This window comes from Camelus ferus, chromosome 26, assembly GCF_009834535.1.
Source record: "Camelus ferus isolate YT-003-E chromosome 26, BCGSAC_Cfer_1.0, whole genome shotgun sequence".
NCBI lineage: Eukaryota > Metazoa > Chordata > Mammalia > Artiodactyla > Camelidae > Camelus > Camelus ferus.
In genome coordinates, this window is record NC_045721.1 from 17,265,768 (window position 1) to 17,290,791 (window position 25,024).

At 36.7% G+C, this 25,024-nt stretch overlaps 1 protein-coding gene across 22 annotated transcripts in view; it reads left to right on the forward strand.

The window, feature by feature from the left end:
* Nucleotides 1-25,024, forward strand: part of LOC102510351 (sorbin and SH3 domain-containing protein 2) — a 185,901-nt gene that overhangs the window by 75,919 nt on the left and 84,958 nt on the right. For 20 of the 22 annotated variants that reach the window (XM_032468735.1, XM_014553908.2, XM_032468723.1 and 17 more), the window contains one exon: nucleotides 21,461-21,510. The exons of the other annotated variants lie outside the window; for them this stretch is intronic. In XM_032468735.1, the coding sequence (XP_032324626.1) occupies nucleotides 21,501-21,510 (10 nt within the window). In that variant the 5' untranslated portion in view covers nucleotides 21,461-21,500. The remainder of the gene's footprint in view (nucleotides 1-21,460; nucleotides 21,511-25,024) is intronic. 22 annotated transcript variants of the gene reach the window in all.

Consider the following 25,024-nt stretch of genomic DNA (forward strand, 5'->3'; position numbering starts at 1 on the left):
CCCTTTGCATTTTTTTCCTCCCTTGTCTGGTTTATTTACAATAAAAAAGTAGGTTGAGGGATAGAGTTGCAGTAACTGATCCTTTTAACTGTTACTCTACATATCACATAACTGATAACCAAATGCTGGAGAGAAAAAGCGTATCTGAATTGTGTTAGCATAGTCTGCCTGACCCGGATCACAGTTAATAATTAATTACAGTGTATGGTTCACGCTGGTTTGAGAGTCTCTATAAAAACCCTCCAGGCAAGTCTGTATACGTCATTCTCCAGGGAGCTTTCTCTATTTAGTACCAGACCTGTGACTTTCATCTCTTGCTTCTCCAAATCAAAAAGATTGAATTTTCCTTTTCTTTCTTTTTTTTCTTCTTTTTTTTTCAGTAACTTCTCTCTAAGAGAATGATTTGCCAGAGTAGTTTTAAAAATGCACCGTTTAACAATGCTGTGGCATATCTTTCTTTATACAATAAACAACAGACAAGATAGTTTTCTGAAAACCAGATTCTCTTTTAGATCATTGGGCAAACTTGCTATTTAACGGAATTTGATAATATATTTGTAGAGAGTATGACTCACTCGCAGAGCAAAAATAAATCATCTAACTGTTCCTGATTTATAACTCCAGGTTTCCTCATGGCAGGTTTGCTTAGAGCTAACCTTCAAAGGAAACAGGACTGCTCTTATAAAGACAGGTCGTAAAATTACAAACTGCGGAGATCAAGGAAACAGTGTCTAAATGTCTGACTCTCCTGTTTGCAAATGAGGAGACGGATGTCCACAAAGGTAGAAAGATTCCTAAAGACACCAGCCAGTTAGCATCCAGAACCCAGACCCCAGGTTCTCCCAAACCCCAGAGAAGTGCACTGTCTGTTGCTTGACATTTGAGAAAACATGACTTTGAAGTGGAATAAACATAGATGTCCTTGTGCACAGAATCCAACTAATATATAGTTAACGCTAGGTAGCCTGGAGCACGTATACACCAAATTTGTGTCTGTCACCGGGAATAAGGTGATAATCAACAGCTACGGAGACAAGAGATTTAAGGGAACTTCAGCTTTCTCTTTGCTTTCTCGAGCTTTTCCTACTTTGGTTAGTCTGCCCTATTTAAAGTGTGTGGCTTTTTGATCTTTTGAAATTTCATATACCTGGTCTTCCAACTCTTGGGAGGTAATGAGCTGTATTCAGGGTGCACCAAAATAATGCTCATCATCATAATGAGAATGACAGCCTGTATTCCTGCAGTCATTCCTAGTGCCAGGTACTCTCCGAAGCATAGTATTTTCTACGTGTATGACATATATTATTTCATTCCCTCCTCACATTGATCCTATGAGGTATGTACTGTTGTTTTCCTGCATTATATGGTTGTGGGAAATGAGGCATAGCACATGCAAGTAAGTCACCCCAAGTCACACAGCTAACAAGTAGCAGGAGTCATTGTATAAGTCCGAGTTGTCAGTTTCAATCCCTGCAACATGCTGACTCTCATAGAAAAAGAATTACGTAACTCATGACATACACAGCTGTATATATGTAGTATGGACAGGATACAGTGATGAAGTGATGGTCGTGAAATAAGCCCTAGTCTTAGGGGCCAGAGGGTGACCGTCTTTTCTCTTTTCACTTCTGCCCAGAGGACTGAGCTAATTATCCTCCCCAGTCGGTGGCCCCTACCTCTTTTGACCCAGGTTGGGCTCCCACGTCTATGTGTAAGCACTTCTTTTGAGCCATAAACCACCCACCACACCTATGCATGATACTGTTTTTTTTTTTAATTCCTAAGAATTATGATTCCATTTGATTAAACAAATAATATGTTTTGAACATGGGTAACGTGCCAACCACATTGGAGAAATACTGGCCCTGCTGAGATAACAGGTCTTCAAAGTCTACTCCATTCATCTTCGTGGCTCCCTTAATCTCCTCCCTTCATGCAAAAGAGTCCAGGTTTCAATACCTCACTGCAAGTAACAGGAAAAAATTATTCTTAAGCAATCACTGCCTTTTTTTTTTTTAACTTTGGCATTCTGACAGTGGGGCGGTTATGCCCTATAATCAAAGGAAAACATAAACCAGCCATCTCCTAGCAACTCACTGAAGATTACTCCCAGGGAATAATTTGTGTGGCTGAGTCTAAGCACATATAACTTTGAACTTTGAAGCCAGCAGAGCTCCTACCCTGGCCATTAACTCTTTTCAGGATCCTGAACCCGTTTTTGATGACGTTGCAGAAGGAATGGGCACTAAAATGTCGCAAGTGTGGGCAATTTTATGTAAAAGAAAGAGTTTTAGCATCGTTTTTGCTGTCGTTAAAATCTAATTGCAGTGCAATGTCACTAGTCATCAGCATCACTTTGCTGCTCTGTGGTTCCCCTTTGCTGAAGCCCGTTCCCCAGCTCTCTCGTATAAAGGGACATCTGTCGCCTAGGGCTGGACTGCATCACGGCATCCTCGCCTTCCCTGATGCTTCCTCCCAGCAGGCTCTTTTATCTGCCCCCACAGTCTGGTGTGCTGATGGAACCAATCAATCAAAACCGGCTCTTTGTCAATCTGGGGAAGCCACTGCTCTTGGATCCTTCATGTGCCAAGTGAAGGTGTAATCAAATCAGATTTTATTCAGCCATCTGTGCCTTAAAGAAGCAAACGTGATGCTAGAAGAATTCATTTCATCTCTTCAAACCAAGAGTTAGTAAGCACCTTTAAAATTTTAGTTTCTAAAGCCTGACTAAAGAATGCATTTGAATGAATGGCCACAGCACGAAAGGGACCCATATCTGAAATGATTCAGCCACTAATCACAAGTATCAACACCAAAGAGACATTCACTTTTTAATAACAGTAGTAGTGACATTGCTAGCATTATGTGCCAGACCCACTCTAAGTGCTTTATGTATATTAATCATTGGATCCTTCAAAAATGCTAGCAGGTTGGCACCATTGTTATTCCTATTTATAAAGCAGGAAAACTCAGTTAGGTTCAGAGAGAGGATAAGTAAGTTGCCTGAAGTTATCCACATGGACATGGTAGAACGGCTTTTTAACCGAGTTGGCTTGGCCCCAAAGTTTTGATCACCGCACTAGCCCGCCCTGGCAGCAGGCACCATCGGGTACCAATCCCAGCTCCCCGTCTGGAAACTGAGGGCAAGAAGGTGACGATGCTACAGTTCTTGAAAATGCTCATAATTCAGATCATAAACATTAGTTCTGAAATACTTCTTCTGTGGAAATCCTCTGATATAGAAATTATGTCTGTTTCTGTTTATTACCAAGAGGAAGAGGACTGCATTCTCTGAAGTCTCTTGCTGGGTGGTTTGCATATGGAAAAGTGTTCTTGTTCTGAGCAGACTGAGACATGTAATCAACTTTAGGATTCCTCTGTGCCCTCCAGTGTAGTAGCATCAAAGGACATTGAGCAGTGAGCATGAATATTCTGTTACATATTCTAAAAATATTTACTTAGAGGTTAGTATTTATTATTTATCTATTGAGCATTTAGTATTTCTCATCTATTATTTAGGATCTCTGTCTTTAAGCCGTTCATAGTCAAGAGAGAAACATGACTGGGGCGCTCACTCATGCATACTTGTAAAGGATTCTGGGTCTGTCTGCATTTTCAGTCTTTATATTTCAAATTATGGAGCCACAGAAATTTTCTACTCACTACATAACATAGTGTTTCACCTACATTTATCAAAAAAAGCTTTTGAAGTGCAAGGAGTATCTTTTAATCCTGCTAAGGTAGGGCTTAGAGAAAAGGCAGAATTATTCTTACCAGTGCTTTCTCTGATTTTAAAATTTGAGTCCCATTTTTATTCAGCCTTGATTATTCTGGGATAAATAACAATTTTTTTTCTTTAATCTGAAAAGTTATTTGTTTTACATCTGTCCCTTTGACCTTGTTATATGCCTTATCTCAACTTTATCTCTTTCTTATAGTGCAGAAATATTTCTTGGAAAGTAAAACTATAAATTGCTAGAGACTAAATTAATATCAAAACAAAACGAACTTTGTTAAGTCCCTTTTTTTGCCTTATTGTCCGGGATAAGTCCATTTTATGCCTGTTAAGTCAGCATAAATAATAACAACATCCGCTTTACTCTTAACACTGCTTTCTCCATTTAGACAAATTTTATGGACATGCTTTCCAAAAGCAGGATAAAGCTAATGATTAAGTAAAATAAATTTGTTTTTATTTACAAATGAATTGACATCTACTGACTAGAAAATCTTGATATTTCCTAAAACCTTTTGTGAAAAATGCCACTGTAAAGTAGACCTTTTTTTTTTAAAACAATGACTGACAAGGCTTTAACTTGTGGTCCAAAAACACAATTCTTATCTTGTCATAGGATCATGTGTTCCAAAGATGACTTAAGTGGAAGCCAAATATCATCCAAAATACACAGTTGTATCTCTCTTGCAAAATGTATTTCTGGGCAAATTTTAGGTTGTAAGTTCTGTGTGCTAATGAGGTAGAAAGGGACTTAAAGCGAATTTAAATAAAGATTTAAGTAAACATTAAGCTCATGCAATCTGCCCTTCTCCTACATGATGCCAGCTTAGTGTATCCATGAAACTCAAGTATAGACCTGGTATGGACCATATGTGCCTCAGTATTGAATCAGAGGGCTAGCTCGGGGGACCAGTGGTGCTTTGAGCCTCATTATACATCATTCCTCAAAAATATACTACATTTCAGCTTATTGGCTCCTCCCCATTATCTGGGATACTCCTTGGAAAGAAACAGAAGACAAGCTATTAAAATACAAATGTGTTATTTTTTATAAGGCAATAAATACCTCATCACTCATAATCTTAACAAAACTTGATGTTTTGATAATGTAAGATAGGACACCAATTAAATACTGAAGGTTCTTAACACCAAGAAAGTAATTTTTTCATTATACTTAGACTAGACGGTAGCTATACTATCCATTTCATAGAATTGAAAGTTAAGATCACAAGTAGAGGTGGCGATTCCAAATTTCACTGAATTGCGTCAGCATTGTTTGGAATCTAATGCCTGTGATCAGAGTCCAAAGTTAGATTGTGATTGTTTGTCTAGTTTCACATGGAAAGACACCAAAGGCAAATAACAGTGTTTGGTGTGAACACGTGGCAGCACTGATTTGTGCAATGCTGCAGCATATTGACAGTGGAGCAATTAGCAAATAATTATGATTATAGGTTCTGTTGATCCAATTAGGGAACACTGACTTGGTCCACTCTTTGACTTTCTCTTGCCCTCTCGTCTACAACAGTGATATTTCCCACTGCTGCCTAAGTGGTAACGTTGACTACCTCTTTGCATTTACTAAAGGAGGGGAAAAGGTGGGTTTCAGGGATCTGTAACACTCATCCCTTCCCCTCACTGCCCTGTGTGGAGCCACAGGGTTCCAGTGTGTGGGCAGAACCTCTCTGGAGGCTCCACCCCATGACTGCATTTCCTGCCTCTGAATCACATTCTCCTGATGAAAGTCCCTGGTCTTCTGAGCTTCCATTCTTGGGGTGGGAAAGAGATAATAAACAAGCACGTAAGATGAGAGATAAGAAGGATTCCGAAGGAAAAAACTTGTCAAGGGTAAAGGAAATACAGAGGAGGGGATTTTTATATGGGGTGGTTAGAAAAGATCTCTCTAATTTGAGCTTAGACCTGAAGGGCTAAAGGAGAGAGCCAGGGATACAGAGGGAGTGTTCTAGGCAGAGGCAAAGACCCAGGGGCCGTTCAGCTTGGCGTGTTCAAGGAGCAGGGAGGTGGTCGGCAAGCCTGGAGCAGGGTGAGCAAGAAGGGGTGGTAGGAGTGAAGCCTGAGGGATCGTGAGGACCCTGCAGGCTGTGGGAAGAATGGGAAGTGAGAGGCCATTGAAGAGTTCGCAACAGGGCATGGAGCGATTTTGCATAGGTTTTGGAGACATCATTCTGAGTACTTTGGGAACAGTAGGATGCAGATGATGTGAGTAGATGAAAGGAGATCAATCACAAGCCCACTGAAATAATTCACATTTGGACGATGGTGTAAGAACCACTCGAACCAAACTCTGAAAAGCAAGTGAGTGTGGTTTCAATGAAGGAAGATGGGATTTTGAGGTCATCAAAGATGTTAAAGAGTACATGAAGGTTTATGTTATGGAACAGGAGGTCCATTTTTCTGCCAGTGTATGGATGTGTGGGTGGGCTATAATTTACTTATATGCTTATGTTTATTTCGCTTTAAAAGTAACAAAATGCATCACAAATTCTTGGAACATTGCAGAAGGAAGTCACCAATAATTATTCCTTCCCTAATACCAAAGATTAGTCTTTCTTTGAAACCTGCCATTTAGTTTCAGCAAAATGTAAGCACCTTTATTGTAAATTTAGTTTCCTTTTATTAAAAAGAAAGATGAAGAGCTCTTTGGTTCACAGGAAGAACTAAATTGAAATGTCTGATGAACAAAAGAAGAGGAATTCAAGTTTAAACATAATCAGCTCTGACTTTTATATTAAATATTGATAAATATTAAAAAACCTGCATAGAGAAAAAGAGAAGAGAGAGAGGGAGACATATTCATACACATGTAGAGACACATACAGAAACAACTAAAGTTTAGAAATCCAGAAATAATGTTTGAACTCAGATTTTAAAAGATGGTATATAAAAGCAGTAATAAAGATAATACTAAACTGTTTAGAAAGCATTTTATCTGTTTCTTTGAAAGATGCTCACTTTGAAAAGATTGCAATGGCGGGGCATTTTCCCTCTCGCCCTAATGATGTAAAGGTTGTCAACACCACATGTTTCCTCCTCCTTTCCTGTTTTATTGGCAGCATGAGCAGGAAGAGAACCAGGAAAGGGGAGAGATGGAAGCAGGCGTCATGGAGGGTGGAAAGAATGGGTGAGATAATTCCAGGGAGAACTCAAAATAGCCAATTAGTCTTTTGCCAAACATATATGAAGTAATTTACTTTTTATAAGGTTTGTTCAGCTAAATAAAATGATTTCATTTTTGAATGTTCCTGTGATTATAACTAAAATATGACTCATCCATCTGATGCCTCATTTCTTCCTCTTGAGATTACACCTTCAGAATTAGGATGAACGAGAACTTCATGGAGCCACACAGGGTGGCTCCCTCAAAGCACAGAGAGCTGAGGGACAGGGAACTGTCAGGAGTAAACCTCAAGCTGTGTTTACTCAATGCTTGGCTTTCAAAATTTTTGATGAATGAATTAAGGCATTAAATAATGAAGGAAAGGTGCCATTCTCTGAGTTAGGGAATGCTAGAAGATGGGGTGAGATTTGGGGAGAGGGGAATATCATGATTCCTGCATGAATTGGGAAAGACATATAAAGTACATTTGAATTATAACTTAGATGCCTCAATTTACAAATGAGGATAACTGGATGAGGGTCTAGGCTGCCATTTACTTATGACTTATTAAAAGCTAGGTTATTAAGCAAAATGCTAGCAGACATACCTGAACTACATACAATAAATCTTTTTTGAAACACTTACTACATGTAAATTGATGTCATATGTACTAATCATTCTTATGTGTTTATTAAAATAGGATCCTGAAGGATCCATTTTTGGAATTATTTCCTGAACCTAGGGTTAATCTATATTTTTAAAGGAAAATAAATAGTTTCTTCACAAACATTCCCTAATTCATACTTCTCCCTAATTCGACTGTCTTTCTCAATTGTTTTAATTTAATGACACATTTATCACATAGTTGCCAGACAAATAATCAAGTATATTAAATCATAATTTCTGTTAAGTAAAAAATCTGAAAAGGGGAACAGGCAAACTGAAATTCTTGTGAATCGTAAGACCCAGCAATTTGTGAGCCCAATGCCAGACTCTTCCACAGTAAGCAAAGCATAAAACAGCAACCATCTACATGAAAAATAACTTGAAATACCACTGTACTTCCCATGCTATTATAATTTAGCAAGTGATGACATGACTGATTCAGCCAGTAAGAAAATGTAATGAAAATACTGGTTTGGAACACAATGTGCTTAGATCTTTTAGCCTTCTGTCTACTCAAAGGTCAATAGACTTTACTCTTTGAAACACAAGATACACAGAAGAATGTAACATTTGGAATTCGAAACCACAGTCTTGACTTTAATGTTTTGAAGACCTCCAGTGCAAACACTAATAGAAAACCCAAAAAATCAATGATTCTTGTCACCCTCAGTGTCCCTTCCACCATCACAACCCCCCCATGATGAAAAAAGGCTTTAAAAAGTTGATGATTTATTGACTGAAGTTTATTTTTATACTCATTGCTTTGGATGTATGTTTATAAAATGGACATTGCTTTAGGCAAGATGAAATCCTAAAAGTGATCGTCTTCAGTGAAGGACACTTGACATAGTATGGAAAGACATGTTACACAGAGAGAGTTCTGTAGATCTCATTTCTGGAATTAAGTAAACTAGGCAGCTAAGAGGAAGACAGCTTGGATGACGGCTTGGACTTGTACTAATAAATACCCATCTCATTCTGATGCTATCAGAAACACTGATCTTTAAAAATCTCTTTCTTTTGAATTTTAATGTGTATGTGAGTTATTAAAATATTGGCTTCCAGTAAGATTCTGCTTGATATCATATACAATCATTTTAGTAACATACTGGTTTGCACTATAAAGGCTCAATAAATATAAGTCAACTAAATAAACCCTTCTTGGACTTAGGAAAATTTTCAGACCATAAAAGGACCATATATACTTCTGAATTTTAAAACAAGACTTCTATTTTATAAGTTAACACATTCAGGTCCAAAGAATTGCAGAGATTTGCCCAAGCACACATTCACACGTAAGACTAAACACTGACACCCCCTTTAATACAATGAAGAATATAATGGGATGTTAAGAGCACATAGTGAAAGTTCCCTACAACGTGGCTGTTGAATCCTGACTCTGCCCCTCACTAGCTGCTGAAGAGGGTATACATATATTTCTGAAGTTACCTATCCCACAAGAAAGAAAGCTGCTAACTTTCTGGCCCACCCATTATCTTTTGCTCCCTCCCAGTATCAGCTCCATTTACTTTTTTTCTTTTTAATTGAGATAGAATTGACACATAAAATTGTGTAACTTTAGGATGTACAACTTGTTGATTTGGTACATTTACATATGGTAATAGGATGAGCTCCACTTTCTTACCCTTACACAGGAAGGCAGACAGCCAACACCCCAACAATAATGAATTCACATTAGAAAACAGAAAAGTGATTGCTCCCCTCAAATGTATTTGCCAGAATCCGTGTAATGGCACATAGTACGACATGCCTTCTAGATTTCCAAATGCTGCAAGAGAAACGAGGGAAAGCTTCTGCTCTCCGTTAGCAAAGAAGAAAAGATGCTGAAGTCAGTGAGTGTCAGATTTTTGTCACAGATGGTCCCTGCAGACACAGTCTCTGCCTGTGAACTTGTCATAGAACAGCAGAGTCCATGGGAACCAAAAGCCCGGAGTGGGTCTGTAAGGTCACGACCCCATGCCACAGCTCACTCCGGAGGGGAACCCAGCCTGTCCTGAGAGAGCTCACATTCTCACGCAGTTGGGAAGTCAAGATGAAGTCTTTTCTGCCTTTCAAAGAGTGGTGGAAGTCCAAAATAAAAGGAAGAAAGTGGAGAGCTTGCTCCCATAGGTAAAAGGAAACAGAAAGACCAATAAAGAGCAGCTCAAGTAAGATTTAACTACATATGTTCAAATACACCCAACAACCATCTTAGAGAGTGTTCCAACCATTTCTAAATGTAGTGACTATGTCAAGCAAGTAAGGGTGTTATGAAATAAAACCTTCGTTCAAATAATTTTCACTGTTCTCCAATGTATAATTTAAGTATAAATTTGTATGTTGTTTTCTTTGCCTATTTTTGGTGGATTGAGTGAAAGTTTTAGCTTTAAATAGTGGCAGGGTATGAAGAACTATATTAGGTATGAAAAAATGAGGAATGCTGGGAACATGTGAGTTGGGTAAAAGTGAGGTCATTAGGGTTGGCATCTGGCTGAGCAAAAGAGCAGCAGATATCAACCCCAGTTTTGCTGCATAATTCAGAGTTATTAAAGCACTTCATTCCAGGACGGAGTCATTTACAGCCTTTCTGATGAAAGCTGCAACCCAGACTGTTAAAAGCCCCCACATGGCTGTAAAAGTGGGACCATACACTTTTGTAGATTTATACGACCACTGCTCATTTTTATATTGACATAATTATATTTCTAGACAACTATATCACACTGAACTCATAGTCCACTAAAGCTTCCAGATGCATTCCAGATAAAGTTTTGAGAAGTCAATCTTTTCAACCTAATCATGAAATGATTTGGTTTAGCTGAATTGCAAGACTTCTTATTTATTCCTGTTAAAGTTTAATTCAGCCAGTCAAAATAACACCTTTCTACTTATTACTTATTCCTCTCATGTGTTTTCTTTCTGTAGAACTGATAAGCATGCCAGTTATTTTTCCCAAGAATAAAAAGCTTGAAAACACACAGCCAGGGAAAGTTGCTCTTGAAAATGTTTTTTTCATTCACCTATAACTCCACCTAACACTTCTACAATTGGTACATAGAGATGTTGTGAAGAATTTTGCCAAATTTCTTGCTAAAGTTCTAGTGGACTACTTTTGCCCTCTGAATATTACATTTCTGGTATTAGGAATAAATCCTTTTAATAATGAACATAGAAAATATGTACCTTTATCATTTATTTTCATTGGATCCAAATGATCAGTGTCATAAACTGTCAGCTCATCAACAAAAACACCAGAAGTTTCATATTTTAACAGGTTCAAAATTTTTCAAAGACAGTATTTTTCCCCCAATGGCCTATTATTTTCTTCCTAAGATTTTCAAAAATTAGTCCAGTTACCTTAAGATGTACGTGAAGTGATGTGAGACACGTTTTCATTCTAGATAAACTTTGCAAGAGAAATATTTAAACGTTAAGATTAGATGACCAACTTAGATCAAGTTTCTTACCACCACCCCTCCAAATTCAAATTCCACGTAGCAAGTAGAGTTTCACCATCTCATATCTGAGACACATACAAATGCAGGTTTGTAATAACATGGGCAGTATACAACAGGCTTTTGACCTTGCTAAGTTATGTAAACGTTATTTCAGGTGTGCAGGAAGCAGGTGTGTTCAATCAAAAGAAAAATGTGACCGTTTCTTTAATAGTCAATTAACAATAAGCAGGATTATTTGACCGTAGTCATTTCATAAAATAACATTGCCATGGAAATACATTAAAATAAACATTCTTACTAACTTAAAATTCTGAGGTTTTCTGAAAAAAATAGCAATAGCTGTTGGCTTATGCTTAAATCTAAAGAAAGCTTTCTACCCGGGCTTGTGCAGTGGCTGAGCCAAAGAAATCCCTGTTGTAAGCAACTATTATTTCCATGTTAATTCTAGAAGAATAAATAGATGGTCCACAGTTAACAATCCTTACTTATTCATCAGCCAGGTCTGCCCTCTATTGTACCTTCTCCTGACATAATCTTTCCTATAACCACTGCCACATACGATTCATCACTCAACTAGGCACTATGCTTAATGTAATGTATTATAATTAATTGTAATGTGTTGAGGGGAATTACCTTGATTCCAATTGACATTTTAAGGTGCCTAAAAAGAAGATGCCTTTTCTTTGCTAACAGGAGAGCTAAGTCACTTCTGAGTTACTATTTGCTCGTGGAGCAGTCATTTCTTTTATCCTCAAATACCTAATCTCAAAATCAAGATGATTGATCCAAGGTTATCGTAATTGTTAATCTTCATTAATAATTAATACTAAATTTTTGATGAGAGTTTAAGTTCTACTTTCTTAGCAAATTTCAGTTACACAGTACAATGTCATCCATCATAGTCATCATGTTTTACATTAGATCCTCAGAACTTACTTACCTTACAGCTGAAAGTTTGCACTTTTTTACCAAGCTCTCCCTGTTTTCCCCAGCCCCACAGCCCCTGGCAACTACTTTTCTCCTCTCTGTTTCCATGAGTTGGACAATTTTTTTTCTTTTTTAGAGTCCACATAAAAGTGACACCATGCAGTATTTGTCTTTCTCTGTTGTATTTTGCTTACAATAATGCCCTCAAGGTCCATCCATGTTGTCACAAATGACAAAACTTCCTTCTTTCTCAAGGCTGAATAACATTCCAGTGTATAAATATACCACATTTTTATCCATTCATCATTTGATGGACACTTAAGTTGTTTCCATACCTTGACTACTGTGAGTAATGCTGCAATGAGCATGAGAGTGCAGGCATCTCATTAAAATTCTATCTTCATTTCCTTTGGATATATACCCCCATGTGGGATTGCTGGATCACATGGTAGTTCTATTTTTAATTTTTTGAGGAACTTTCACATCTTTTTGCATAGTACCTATACCAGTTTATTCCCACCAACAGTGCACAAGGGTTCCCTGTTCTCCACATTTTCACCAGCACTTGGTATCTCTTGTCTTTTTAGTAACAGCCATTCTAACAGGTGTGCGGTGAAATCTCACTGTGGTTTTGATTCGCATTTCCCTGATGATTAGTAATGTTAAACACTTTTTCATGTACCTGTTGGCCACTGAAGGTCCTTCTTTGGAAAAAATGTCTATTCAGTCCCTCTGCCCATCTAAATCGAATTGGCTTTTTGGGTTTTGTTTTGGTTTTTGGTTTTTTGCTGTTGAGTTCTTTATATATTTTGGATATTAACCCTTTATCAGATATATGATTTGCAGACATTTTCTCCCTTTCTGTAGGTTGTCTTTTACTTTTGTGATGGTTTCCTTTGCTGGGCAGAAGTTTTTAGTTTGATGCTCTTACTTGCTTATTTTTGCTTTTGTTGTCAAATATGAAAATCCATCACCAAGACCAATGTCAAGCTTATGCCCTATGTTTTCTTCTGGAAGTTTTACAGTTTCAGGTCTTACATTCACATCTTTAATTCATTTTCAGTTGATTTTTGTATGTGGTGTAAGAGAGGGATCCAGTTTCATTCTTGTGCATGTGGCGGTCCCGTTTTCCCAGCACCACTGAAGAGACTATGTTTTCCCCATAATACATTCTTGGTTCCTTTGTTGAAAATTAACTGACCATATGCACATGGGTTTACTTCTGGGCTCTCTATTATGTTCCATTGGTCTATGTGTTTTGATGCCAATACTATACTTTTAAAATTTCTGTGGCTTTGTAATATAGTTTGAAATCAGGAAGTATGATGCCTCCAGGTTTGTTGTTCTTTCTCAGGATTGCTTTGGCTATTCATCGTCTTTTGTGATTCCACACAAATTTTAGAATTGTTTCTTCTACTTCTGTGAAAAATGCCATTGCAATTTTGGTAGTGATTGCACTGAATCTGTAGATTGCTTTGGGTGGAATGGGCATTTTAATGATATTCTTCCAATACATAAGCATGGAATATCTTTCCACTTATTCGTATCTTCTTCTATTTCTTCCATCAGTGTCTTAGAGTTTTCAGTGTACAGATCTTTCACCTTCTTGGCTTCATTTATTCTGAAATATTTTGTTCTTCTTAATGCAATTGCATTAAATGGGATTCTTTTCTTAATTCCTTTTTCTGATATTTTGTTAGTGTATAGAAGTGCAACTGGTTTATGCATACTGATTTTTTTATCCTGCAGCTTTACTGAATTCATTCACTAGTTCTGACAGTTTTTTGGTGGCGTCTTTAGGGTTTTCTACACATAATATTATATCACCTGTAACTAGAGACAGTTTTACTTCTTCCAAATCAAAAAGGAAGAAGTGGTTCTTTTAAAAGATCAAAGATTTGCTCCTCAAAGTAAAAATTTATGGTACTCTCTGCAGTGGTGGAAAGCAGGGGAGATACTTTCACTTAGTGGACTAAACAGGAATGGCTGTCATCAGGATGTTATCACTCTGCAATTTATCACACTGTCATTATGTGACATTTTATAGACATCTGTTTCCTCCAACCATCACCTTGGGTTATAAACTGTCAATGGTAATGGAAAGTCTTTTTCAAAAGGCTAATTGTCACAACCTTTAAATGTCACTTTCCTGTCGGTTTAGTAGCAGTGACTTAGCTGGGGTGGGAGGCAAGTGTTTGATTCAACTATTTCTTTAGGTCTGTCTCCTCTTATTCACTGCAATGTGTGTGTGTGTGGAAAGGGGCAAAAATCTCAGCTAAAAGAAAGCTCTGTTTAAGGAAGAAAGAAAAGCTGCTTGGAAAGCAGAATTCCTCTTCAACTCCAATATGTTGCTAAGTTGGTTGGGCACAGGATAACTGGGTAATGGGAAAATACATACAAATTAATCTTACAGACTGTGATGGCTCACTTCAATCTAAAGCAATAAAATACTGTCTGTGTATTTTCAGGGAAGTCTAGATTATTTTCTCATGACTCAATCAAAAATAAAAGTCTGTCCCAAAATGCTTGAAATATTGGTTAATGGGAATGATGCCAGTTAGCCAATTTGAGGATGGCTTGCTGCCGTCGTGGAGGGGGTTTGATCCTGCTGCTGTTGCTACTGCTGAAGATGTTAATAATGCTGCTATAAATCATTTAGAGGGCTGGAAATGGGCAAAACTGGATTTGAGTCCAGGTCAGCTTGACTTCAAGACCTATCCTTCCAACGCTATTCCATTCACCTATAATATGTGTTTCTACAGTCTGATTAGTTCTTCACACGTCTCTTTGATGATGTGTCTGACTCACCAGATCCACATTAGGATTTTGGTTTATTTTCATTAGGAAAACATTTGGCTTTTGATTTGCAGAGTAGAAACCAATGGAATTTTTCTAGTAGTGTCCAAATTGAACAATGACTTTGTCTTAGAAAAAAATGCATGTGTAAGTACTTAGATGGATCCTATAATCATCCTTAAGTGTTACAGTATAAAAGTAAAAGATATCATAGCAATATTAAATTACATGACCATTTAGTGCAAAAAAGAAATTAATACTTTTTTTATAACTAAGTATAGTATGAGAGTAAATCATAGATTTTGAGGCTTTGGAATAGCATCAGAAAGATAATCATGTACCAGGTGTTTGACTTCTAACCAGTATATTTTTTAAGGAGAATCTGTACGTATTTTGACTAGCTTGCATTTGAAAGTCTCAGAAAGGAAATTGCTAGTTTCCTTGAAAAACATGGTGCTTTTCAGGAACTTTTTTTCCAGGTATCATGAAATTTGGTATAATTAAAAAGAACATTTTGTATATTTTTATGAAAATAATCAATGGCTTCATGCCCTTTTGTTCATCACTATTCACAGTAATGATTTTGCCTTATGCCTAGAAATGACATTAAATGTGTTCTGACCCCAACATTCATGTATGAATGTCGTGGATAATTTGGCTTCTGAATACTAAAGACCCATTTGCAGGCACCATTAGCTTAGTAACACTGGAAGGGATGGAAAGTTCTTAGTGGAGGCGTAGCACAGACCACATGCCCTCATCATTGACTGTGATGATCTGTACACCCACTCAGAGGCAAAGGCATCATATAGTGGCTGTCAACTGAGAGAAACCATTCAGAAAAGGGGTTGATGTGGATCCTCATTTTTTCTAAACTCAGGGCCTGTAAAGAACATAATAAACTACTTGGGGTATTTCCTGTGAAAATTTCAAAGCAGCATATTAATACATTAGAAAAGATAAAGATAAATATCAACAACCTAAATTAAGTCATTTGGCTATAATTGAAAAGTGAAATCATTTGACATTTCTGAATACTTCTAATCCTACTCCAAAGAGAAAGAGGAATGCATAGACCACTCAGGGTAGTTTCTGTGGAAAGAGTGGTACGTATGATCCCATTTCAAAGTAAATTCAGGCTAGAATATAGTGCATAACATTAATAGACATATTTTTATTTCTGTGTTTAAAATATATCTCTAAAAACCTAACATCCCTCAATGTTTTCTACCACTTTGACTATCTGTGTGTCGCTTTTTCTGAAGTATATGTGAACTGTGAATAGAATAACTTAAAAATAACCCTAGCAATTTACTGGATTAAAACTATTCCATGGAAAATCTTTTGGGCTCCAATCTTAAACTCCTCACATTAACTGAGCTAAAGTTTAGTCCTATAGTTGCCTTGGTGCTTAAATTCAAGTCTACAAAAATAAAATGACTAACAGAATTCTTGGCCAAAGTTGAGGAGAGGATTTGCCTCTGCTCCTCTTCAGAATGAGCAGCCCAGAAATCAAAAGAATTCAAGCAGAATTACAAGATTATGGGCACGAAGTCATGTTGGTGTCCATGAATGAACAATTAAACATCTTAGGATCCTCATTCAAAGTTAAATTACCCAATCTGTTGTCATATGCATGTTGTAAATAAAGGCTACTCTGATCTATAAGGAAAAAATTGGGATGTATGATCACTGAACAAAATTCAAGCAGATGAGATTACAGACACAAAGTCATGCTGTTGCCCATGCATGAAACCAGCACCATCTATTGCCGTATGAATACCGGGAAAGAAGCCTATTCCGACCTATAAGAAAAACAAATCCATGGCTATACACAAATTAGATTACATATAATGTTGCCTTTTATATAAAAACTTTGGCAAGAACTGAAGTAAATATAGCTCCACGCCACCTGCTTAAAATCATTTTGACACTCTAATGCATAGAATGTTCTTTGCTCTGTGGATTATCTGCTGAGGTTCAAGGTTGTCTGCATTTTATGGTCAGTTTTCATAGTCTTGGCCCTGGTTCAATTCCAACTCAAGAGAATGCTGTCTCTCCTAGGAGCATGCAAACACTCTAGGAATTTGATGCTTTCCAGAATGATCTGTGCTTGTTATGTAAGTACAATCAAAGACACTTTTTCAGAACAGGACAAAAGAGATTAAATTCACTTTAGTTTAAACCTTCTAAAGAGAGTTCTCAGTTGTGGACTTGTTAATGGCTTTAGGACAAATAGTGGAAATAGAATCATGCATTTTTATTAGTCACCCAAGAAGCCTTGGGTTTCGGGTTCTTGTACAGAGCTCAATCACTGTTGCTCTTCTTTTAACAGCTTGGAAAATGTCTTGCCTGATTAGGAAGTTAGTCATTTCACGTTTTGACGTCTAGAACAATGCGAAGTTTAAACACCTCACAAATTACATTTCTAAGTAACAGGATACATCACTTTAAAGGTGAAAAGCTCAAGGATTTGTGGCGCCTTTCTTTGTTCCTGTTGATCCTATTTTTCTTTTTGAGTGTCAGATATTTTGTAAATATATGCATTTGAGTTCAAACAACAAATGCTGAAAATCAGCTCCCTAACTTGGTATGAAAATGTTACTGTAGCAGCAGGCTTTGTGTTCTGAGAGTTAATCTTCCTTCTGTTGGATGTTTTCTTTATCAATCAGTATTGTTCCAGCTCAATCACTGTCTTTGTCATTCAGTTTTAAGACTTAAAACCATTTTAGACATCTAGTGTTTTGACAAGGAGGGAGGGATAAATAGAATCGGGGAACTGTCTTTACAGTCCTCATTTTCTGAAGACTTGTTTATTCCTTCTTGTTTTAGCAGCCCTGGTCACAGACATCCCCTGAGGCTTTTCTTTTCCATTTATTTTGTCCATTTAAGGTTAACACATGAGGAGTTTTGCTACTGAGACATTAAAATAAATACATCTGATGGAGCTTTCTCAAGGCTCCTGCACTGACCACTGCCTTGACTTCACTGGCATCCATTCAATCCAGGCAGTATTAAGGCAACCAAGTAGAGTTCCTCAGCTATGTGCCACATTTATTTTTGTATTCTGAAAAAAGAAAATAGAAATGTGCCTCTTTATTTGTATTAGCTGAAAAATAAGAGATAAAACTCACCGTAATAAAGTTTCCCTCATTCGCTATTTAAAAACAATTGGCCTGTGAAATGTCACTGTCAAGTTCAGGGAGACAGTGTGGTGACTCTCTCAGTGCTGGACGGGGCAGTTCTACACATTATCCCTGCCCTGCTCCTCCTGCGCTGCAGTGCTGTTCCAGGGTGGATGTGGCACTAACACAATCAGGTGATACCCAAACACTACGCAACAACGGCCTCTGTTGTTGTTTCATCTGTGTTGTTTTTGGTTTATAGCTCTAAAACAGAAATTGGGTGAACATCAGTACTGTGATTTTATCCATTCTACATGTTCACTGCTGTGGTATGTACTGAGTAGCAGGGTATTAGTAATTCAATCTAGGCACAGAAAAGATAAAATCCTTCTCCTCTTGGTTTATAATCACATCTCATATAATTTAAGTGTATTTTTTCAAGCTATTTTATTTCTCTATTTCTCTCCTTACCCTGGCGGAGAAGATAGGTATCAATTTATTTAGCTGGTATTCACATTTAAATTTTTTTTGTGGGTTTAAATAACTTTAAATTTTTTTTCCAGTTTATTGAGATATAACTGACAGACAGCATTGTATAAGTTTAAGGTGTACAGCATAATGGTCTGACTCACATACGTCATGAAATGACGACCACAGTAAATTTAGTGAATATCTATCATGTCATATAGATACACAATTAAAGAAATAGAAAAAAAAATTTTATTTGTAATGAGAACTCTTAGGATTTACCCTCAACAACGTTCACATGTAACATGTTAACTATACCATTTTGTACATTACATCCCTAGTACTTGCTTATCTTATAACTGGAAGTTTGTACTTTTTGATTGCCTTCATCCAAGCCCTCCTCTCTCTACCCCCTGCCTCTGGTAACCACAAATCTGATCTCTTTTTCTATAAATTTGTTTGTTCATTTGTTTGTTTTTGAAGTATAACTGACCTACAATACTATGTTAGTTTCTGTTACACAATATAGTGATTCCACGTATCTACATACTTCAAAAAGTTCGATACATTAAGTCTAGTTACAATGAGTCACCATATAAACATATTGCATAATTACTGACTATGTACCCTACACTGTATATTTCATACTCGTAATGCATTTATTTTGTAGCTAGAAATTTGTACGTCTTAATCTTTCTCACCATTTCTCTCTTCTCCTGACCCCTGCCCCTCTGGCAACCACCTATTTGTTCTCTGTATCTATAACTCTATTTCTATTTTGTTATGTTTATTCATTTGTTTTGTTTTTCAGATTCCACGTATAAGTGAAATTATATAGTATTTATCTTTCTCTGTCTGACTTATTTCACTAAGCATAATACCCTCTAGTTCTACCCATGTTGTCATTCATGGTAAGAGTTCATTCTTTTTCATGGCTGAGCAATATTCCATTGTATATGTATACCACATCTTCTTTGATCATTCATCTATGCATCAGCACTTAGGTTGCTTCCATATCTTGGCTACTGTAAGTAATGCTGCAATGAATATAAGGGTGCATATATCTTTACTAATTAGTGTTTTTGTTTTCTTTGGGTAAAAGGAGTGGAATTGCTGCATCTTATAGTAGTTCTATGTTTAATTTTTTGAGGAACCTCCATACTGTTTTCCATAGTATCTACACCAATTTACATTACATTACCAACAATGTATGAGCACTCCCTTTTCTCCTCATCCTCGCCAACATTTGTTATTTGTTGTCTTTTTGATAATAGCCATTTTGACAGGTATGAGGTAATATCTCATCGTGGTTTTACTTTGCATCTCTGATGATTAGTGATGTTGTGAATCTTCTCATGTGCTTCTTGTCCATTTGTATGTCTTCTTTGGAAAAATGCCTATAACATCATCTGCCCATTTCTTAATTACATTGCTCAATTTTTTGATGTTGAGTTGTATGAGTTCTTTGCATATTTTGGATATTAACCTCTTGTCAGATAAACTGTTTGCAAATATCTTATCCCATTTAGTAGGTGGTCTTTTTATTTTGTTGATCATTTCCTTTGCTATGCAAAAGTGTTTTAGTTTGATGTAGTTCCATTTGTTTATTTTTGCTTTTGTTTCCCTTGCCTGAGAAGACAGATCCAAAGAAAATATTACTAAGACTAATGGCAGAGAGTGTAATGCCTCTGTTTTCTTCTAGAAGCTTTATGGTTTCAAGTCTTACATTTAAGTCTTTAATCCATTTTAAATTTATTGTTTGTGCATGGTATGAGAAAGTAGTCCAGTGTGATTCTTTTGATGAAGCTGCCCAGTCTTCTCAACTGGACATTTTGATTTTATTATTAGAATTTCACAGCAGTAATGAAGAGAACCAGGCTTTCTTTAAGAAGTGAACTGTGGAGGCCACACTGAAAGAAAATGATGAATGATGACTACAGCAGAACACGTGAGGACAGGAGAAATGGTCAGAAAGGAGGAGAGGGCCAGAACCCTGACAAAGTCAAGAAAGTCAGGAAGCTCATTTGGTGCTCTTTGTAGAGGATGAAGAAAAAGCATTTATTGAAAGTCTTTATTGACAGATCATGACAGATTTCATTTCAACCCTATCCTTACTCATTCATGATATATAAATAAAAATTGTTTAAATCATCAGATGTTGGAGTGCTAATGCCCATGGGAACCGAATGCGTGATGAGGGGAAGTTCACGCTCATTAACAACAGACCCTACTCAAGGCAACGTTGCCAGGGCTAAACATCCCTCAGAGCTCTTCCTCTTTAAAAGATTTGCTTCCTGAAGAGCCTATCCTTTCTCTTTGGTTGCAGGGTATGGATAAATAAGAAACTCTAAAAACAGGCTAAGAGAATATGGCTGGGGAAAGAACTAAGTCATCTCACATATCCTAAAATAATACAAATGTTTTAAAACACTTTTCTACAAGTACCATTTTCCCAACTATTTCTAACGTATTAATCTCAACTGATACACAGCAAACACTTCAATGGGAATAATCACCATATCTGATATTGAAACAGAAATGGGGTTTGCAGTAATCATTTATTTCTTGCATCTTAATAAAAAAGATGAATCTTATCTTCTTGGAATATTTGCTCAACATATGTACTAAATACATTAAATATTCCCCAATAATAAACTGACTCAATAACAAATTGAATATAATAAATTGATTAATAATAAGGTAATATCTCAAATAAAATAAATTAAATAATACAATAAATCGAATAATGGAAGGTAATGCTTCAAAGTACAAGGGTGCTTTTTAAAATTCCAGAAGAGGATCCTTTACAACCTTTCTAGCTTACAAAATAACAAAAACTGCTAGTATGAATGTTTGTGAAAGAAATTTAATTTTTAACAATGAAAACTCCTCTCCATTTTCATCCACTAATGGTTACCATTAAACAAAAACAGAAATTTCTATTTATGATAATAGGATCAATAATAATTGAAGTTTAACTTGAATAGAATTATAAATTCTGCCCACGTTATTAAACTCTGATTTAAATAAGATGAATAATAATGTGATATTAACTCACAGGTATACCAAAAAAAAAAAAAAAAACCCACAAAAACAAAAACCCGCTTTCATGGTATTTTGTTCCCCATGCTAGTGAACAAATTAATACATCATTTTTTTTCTACAGGAAAACTGAAGACTTTAATAACAAACCCTCCAAGGTCAAAATGAATACAGGTATGCTGTCTCTGTTAGTTTTAAACCCTTGCTCTCTAAAAATCATCTTGGCTCTAAATCATTAGTTTAGCAGTCTGGTGATCCTAAATGTGATCCTAAATCCTGAGTTTCTGATTAGATAATCTAAATTCATTACTTGATTTCTTTGTTTTTATGCTTCAATCTTATCGGTATCAAAAGGAGAATTTTCTGTTTTGCTGTCTTTTCTTACTCCTTTTTTTCTGTAATCATATCTTGAAATTCACTCCTATAAACCCTAGGAAGAGGTTAACCTAAACCTAGCATGCTGTTTGATGCATACAAATCTCTCCCTTAAAAGAGGCTAAATTCACAAGCAAGTTGCTCTAGTAGAAAATATTTAAAATCCCCCATTCTATAAACATTTTGTGTTGAGAAAGTCAGTAGAGTCCCAAAGCTTCACAGGAAATCATCTTAATTAATCCACAGACACAATACACTTAAAGTCCTAAGCATTATATTTTTAGATGTGAGAACAGTGTCTGCAAATAGCTTAGTAACAATGGTGCTCTGAACTCTGTATTGTGCACAGATTAATTGTAAAAGTGCTTCTCATGCTTGGTATATATGATTCTTTTTTCCATTTCATATAAGCATTTTAGCTTATATTTTCACCTTTTCCCCTCTGACAATTTTATATTCTCTTTTGAATAATTCTGGAAAACAACTTTCTCTCTGAAACTTTGTAACATGTATTTTTAAAATATCATTTCCTATCCACAAGTGATCGCTGGCAAGTTGTTTTAGCCAAGTCCCTCCATGGCAAAGGGGAAAAGAGAGTGGGAAGATATTTTCTCACCTGGAGCTGGTTGCCTTTTTGCTGTCTCTTGTTATCAAAACGCCTCGAGGAAGGATTAACAACCGCTGGTGAGAACCTGTATCTAAGCCCTGTAGACACGCAGCTAAACCTGAGTCTGCGGCTGCCCCTCAGCAGAAACCTGCTGGAACCGACCTCAGAGAATTCAGGGTCAGCTGGCCCCTGAAGATGCCATCCGCTCACAGATCTGTGATGTGCAGCACAGGCAGATGAGGATACTGGAGGCGGTCAAAACATACAAGGAAGGCTTAGAAATCAAGAGAAATTATAATCCTGGAAATGAGCCAAGTAAAGCCACTTGGACAACTGGAGGTGTTGGGATATTTACATGGGAAATGAAAGAAGGAATATTATTAGGCGAAGGAGATTGAAGAAAGCAAATAGAATGAAGAGGCCACAGCCGAGCAAGGGTAACCCACACTGTGAGACTGCAAAACACCCCAGCGGGATGTGCACAGAGGAACTTAAATATTTAAGTCCTGGGGGCTTAAGCTGAACATAACTTCCCAACTTCATTTTGTGGAGTCTGATTTTCCTATTTATTACAACCCTGTTACAACAGAGGCACGATACCTTACCATACTAAAGATACCATATTCATTACAGTGCATTCAATAATTACTCTTCCTATTCATAGAATTCAATCTGTAATAGCAAAGCAGGCAAATGGAAGTTTGTAAATTTGTTTGGTTCTCCAGGTCACTTGAGCCAAGTTACTGCTACAGAAGCATGAATGTAACCCTCTAAAGCATCCTCTCATTAAACGGAGTGAGCTGGCCTCCATATGGAATGCTAATTTGCATAATTATTTTGATTATATGAGTGAATTTACACAACTATGTATGCATGTAAAATATGACATTCAAATACACACACACAAAATTGATTAGAAGTGACTGGAACCCTTTGTTTTTAAATTCTGAAGTAATACTATTTAAACCTACCACTTTTGAAAATTAATATAAATAATACTGCAGGAAGTTGAAGAAAGCTTTGTCACTGTATCTCAAAATGAAGTAGAGATTAGTTCCCAAATATCCAATAAATACAATTACTCTTCATTATTTACCTATCAATCATTAAAAACATATATTACTATTTCAATGTTTGTGCGTCTCCGTCACTAACATTTAAAAAAAAAAGGTTCTTTTAAATCAGCACTTGGTTTTCAGTCAAATACAAACTTAATGAGCCAAGGGAACTGTGATACATTTTTCATATTAAAGTATCTACGTAATGTATAAAAATATATAAAACATGCAATATTTGTACTCAGAATTTTTGACCCACTATTTTCTAAGGCAAATCCTAGCTATGGAAGAAAGGAAAGAGAGAAATATATCAGAGGAGTCACTGTATGTGGTTTACCCAGGTGAGTGTTTTCTGGCTAGAAAAGCAACCTAGAGTCTTGCAGCTGCGTGGAAGACAGGGCAGGCCATTAATGGGTGTGAGAGTAGCACTCAGATTCTTTAGGATGACCTAAACATGCCAGACAGCCTCCTCATTGTGAGATCTTACAAATAACTTTAAGAAATAGCAGAAAGTATCAACGCATAACTAAGTAGAAACACAATACAATTTCTCTGTTCTGACAATTTCACAAATGCCCCAACTCTTCAAGTTAACCTCTTTATTAAACTGTTAATAAAGACAGATTCTCCATTCATTTTATCTAGTTCTTAGAATTACCCAGAATACAAAAATCATTTAACCTAGAAGTTCCCACACTTTCTTGGTTCACAATGCCAAGACAGCTCAGTAATTTTTCACTGCGCTCTCCAGCCAGAAGAAATACCAAACAGTTGTATTTATTAAGCAGTTGGGGGAAAACAACTTAATAAGTACTTATGTTCTATCAACTCAGAAGCAATTTGAAAAAATAATATACTTCAGTTGAAAAAATAGTCATTTTATCTCATTCTTTATGACCACAGTTACTTGTTAAGGGTTGTGTATGCTTACTGGGCACTGCAAAACTTCTCAAGACATGGAATTAGAATGTACATCACCACTCTCATTTACTGGTCCAACATTATTTCACAGGGTACTTACTTTGCATCACAGCAATCACCAAAAACTCAGCTTTTCAATGCTATGGCATCATCCAAAGGCAGACAGCATCAACTCTTATGTTGAAACTGGGAACTACCTCGGGCTAGGTGTGCATGCAGTGCCTGACAGATATCACTGTGCTTTCCTCAAAAAATGTGAACTATGTCCCCAAACGCTTGTGAATCCACTGAAGTGGCCCCAGGAGCACCTCAACACAAAGTTTTGGAAACCAAGGGTTTAGCCAGTGACTAGGCTCTCCTCATTCTGAAGTTTCCCTTTGCATCTCTGCTTGTTTTCAGATGTTCAGAATTAAAACAACTAGAAAATTAAAACTGTTAGCCTTCCGTTTACACTTTCAACAGGCTGGACTGCACAACCTTTTGGGACAATGATAGGGGCTATTTACTGCATATTCAGTAATACTACCTCCCCTCGATCAGAAACACTCAGCCCCTGTGGCTATTTTCAGTCTGTAGAGTTTGCTAAAATTCTCTTGGTGCCTCTCTTGAAGATATCTTTAGTTGCATGTTTCTTTCATTTATGTCTTTCTATATTTGGTCTTTGATTTAATTTATTTGATTTCTTTTCTTGTGTTGTTTCAACTCATTTTTCTGCTTTAATTATTAT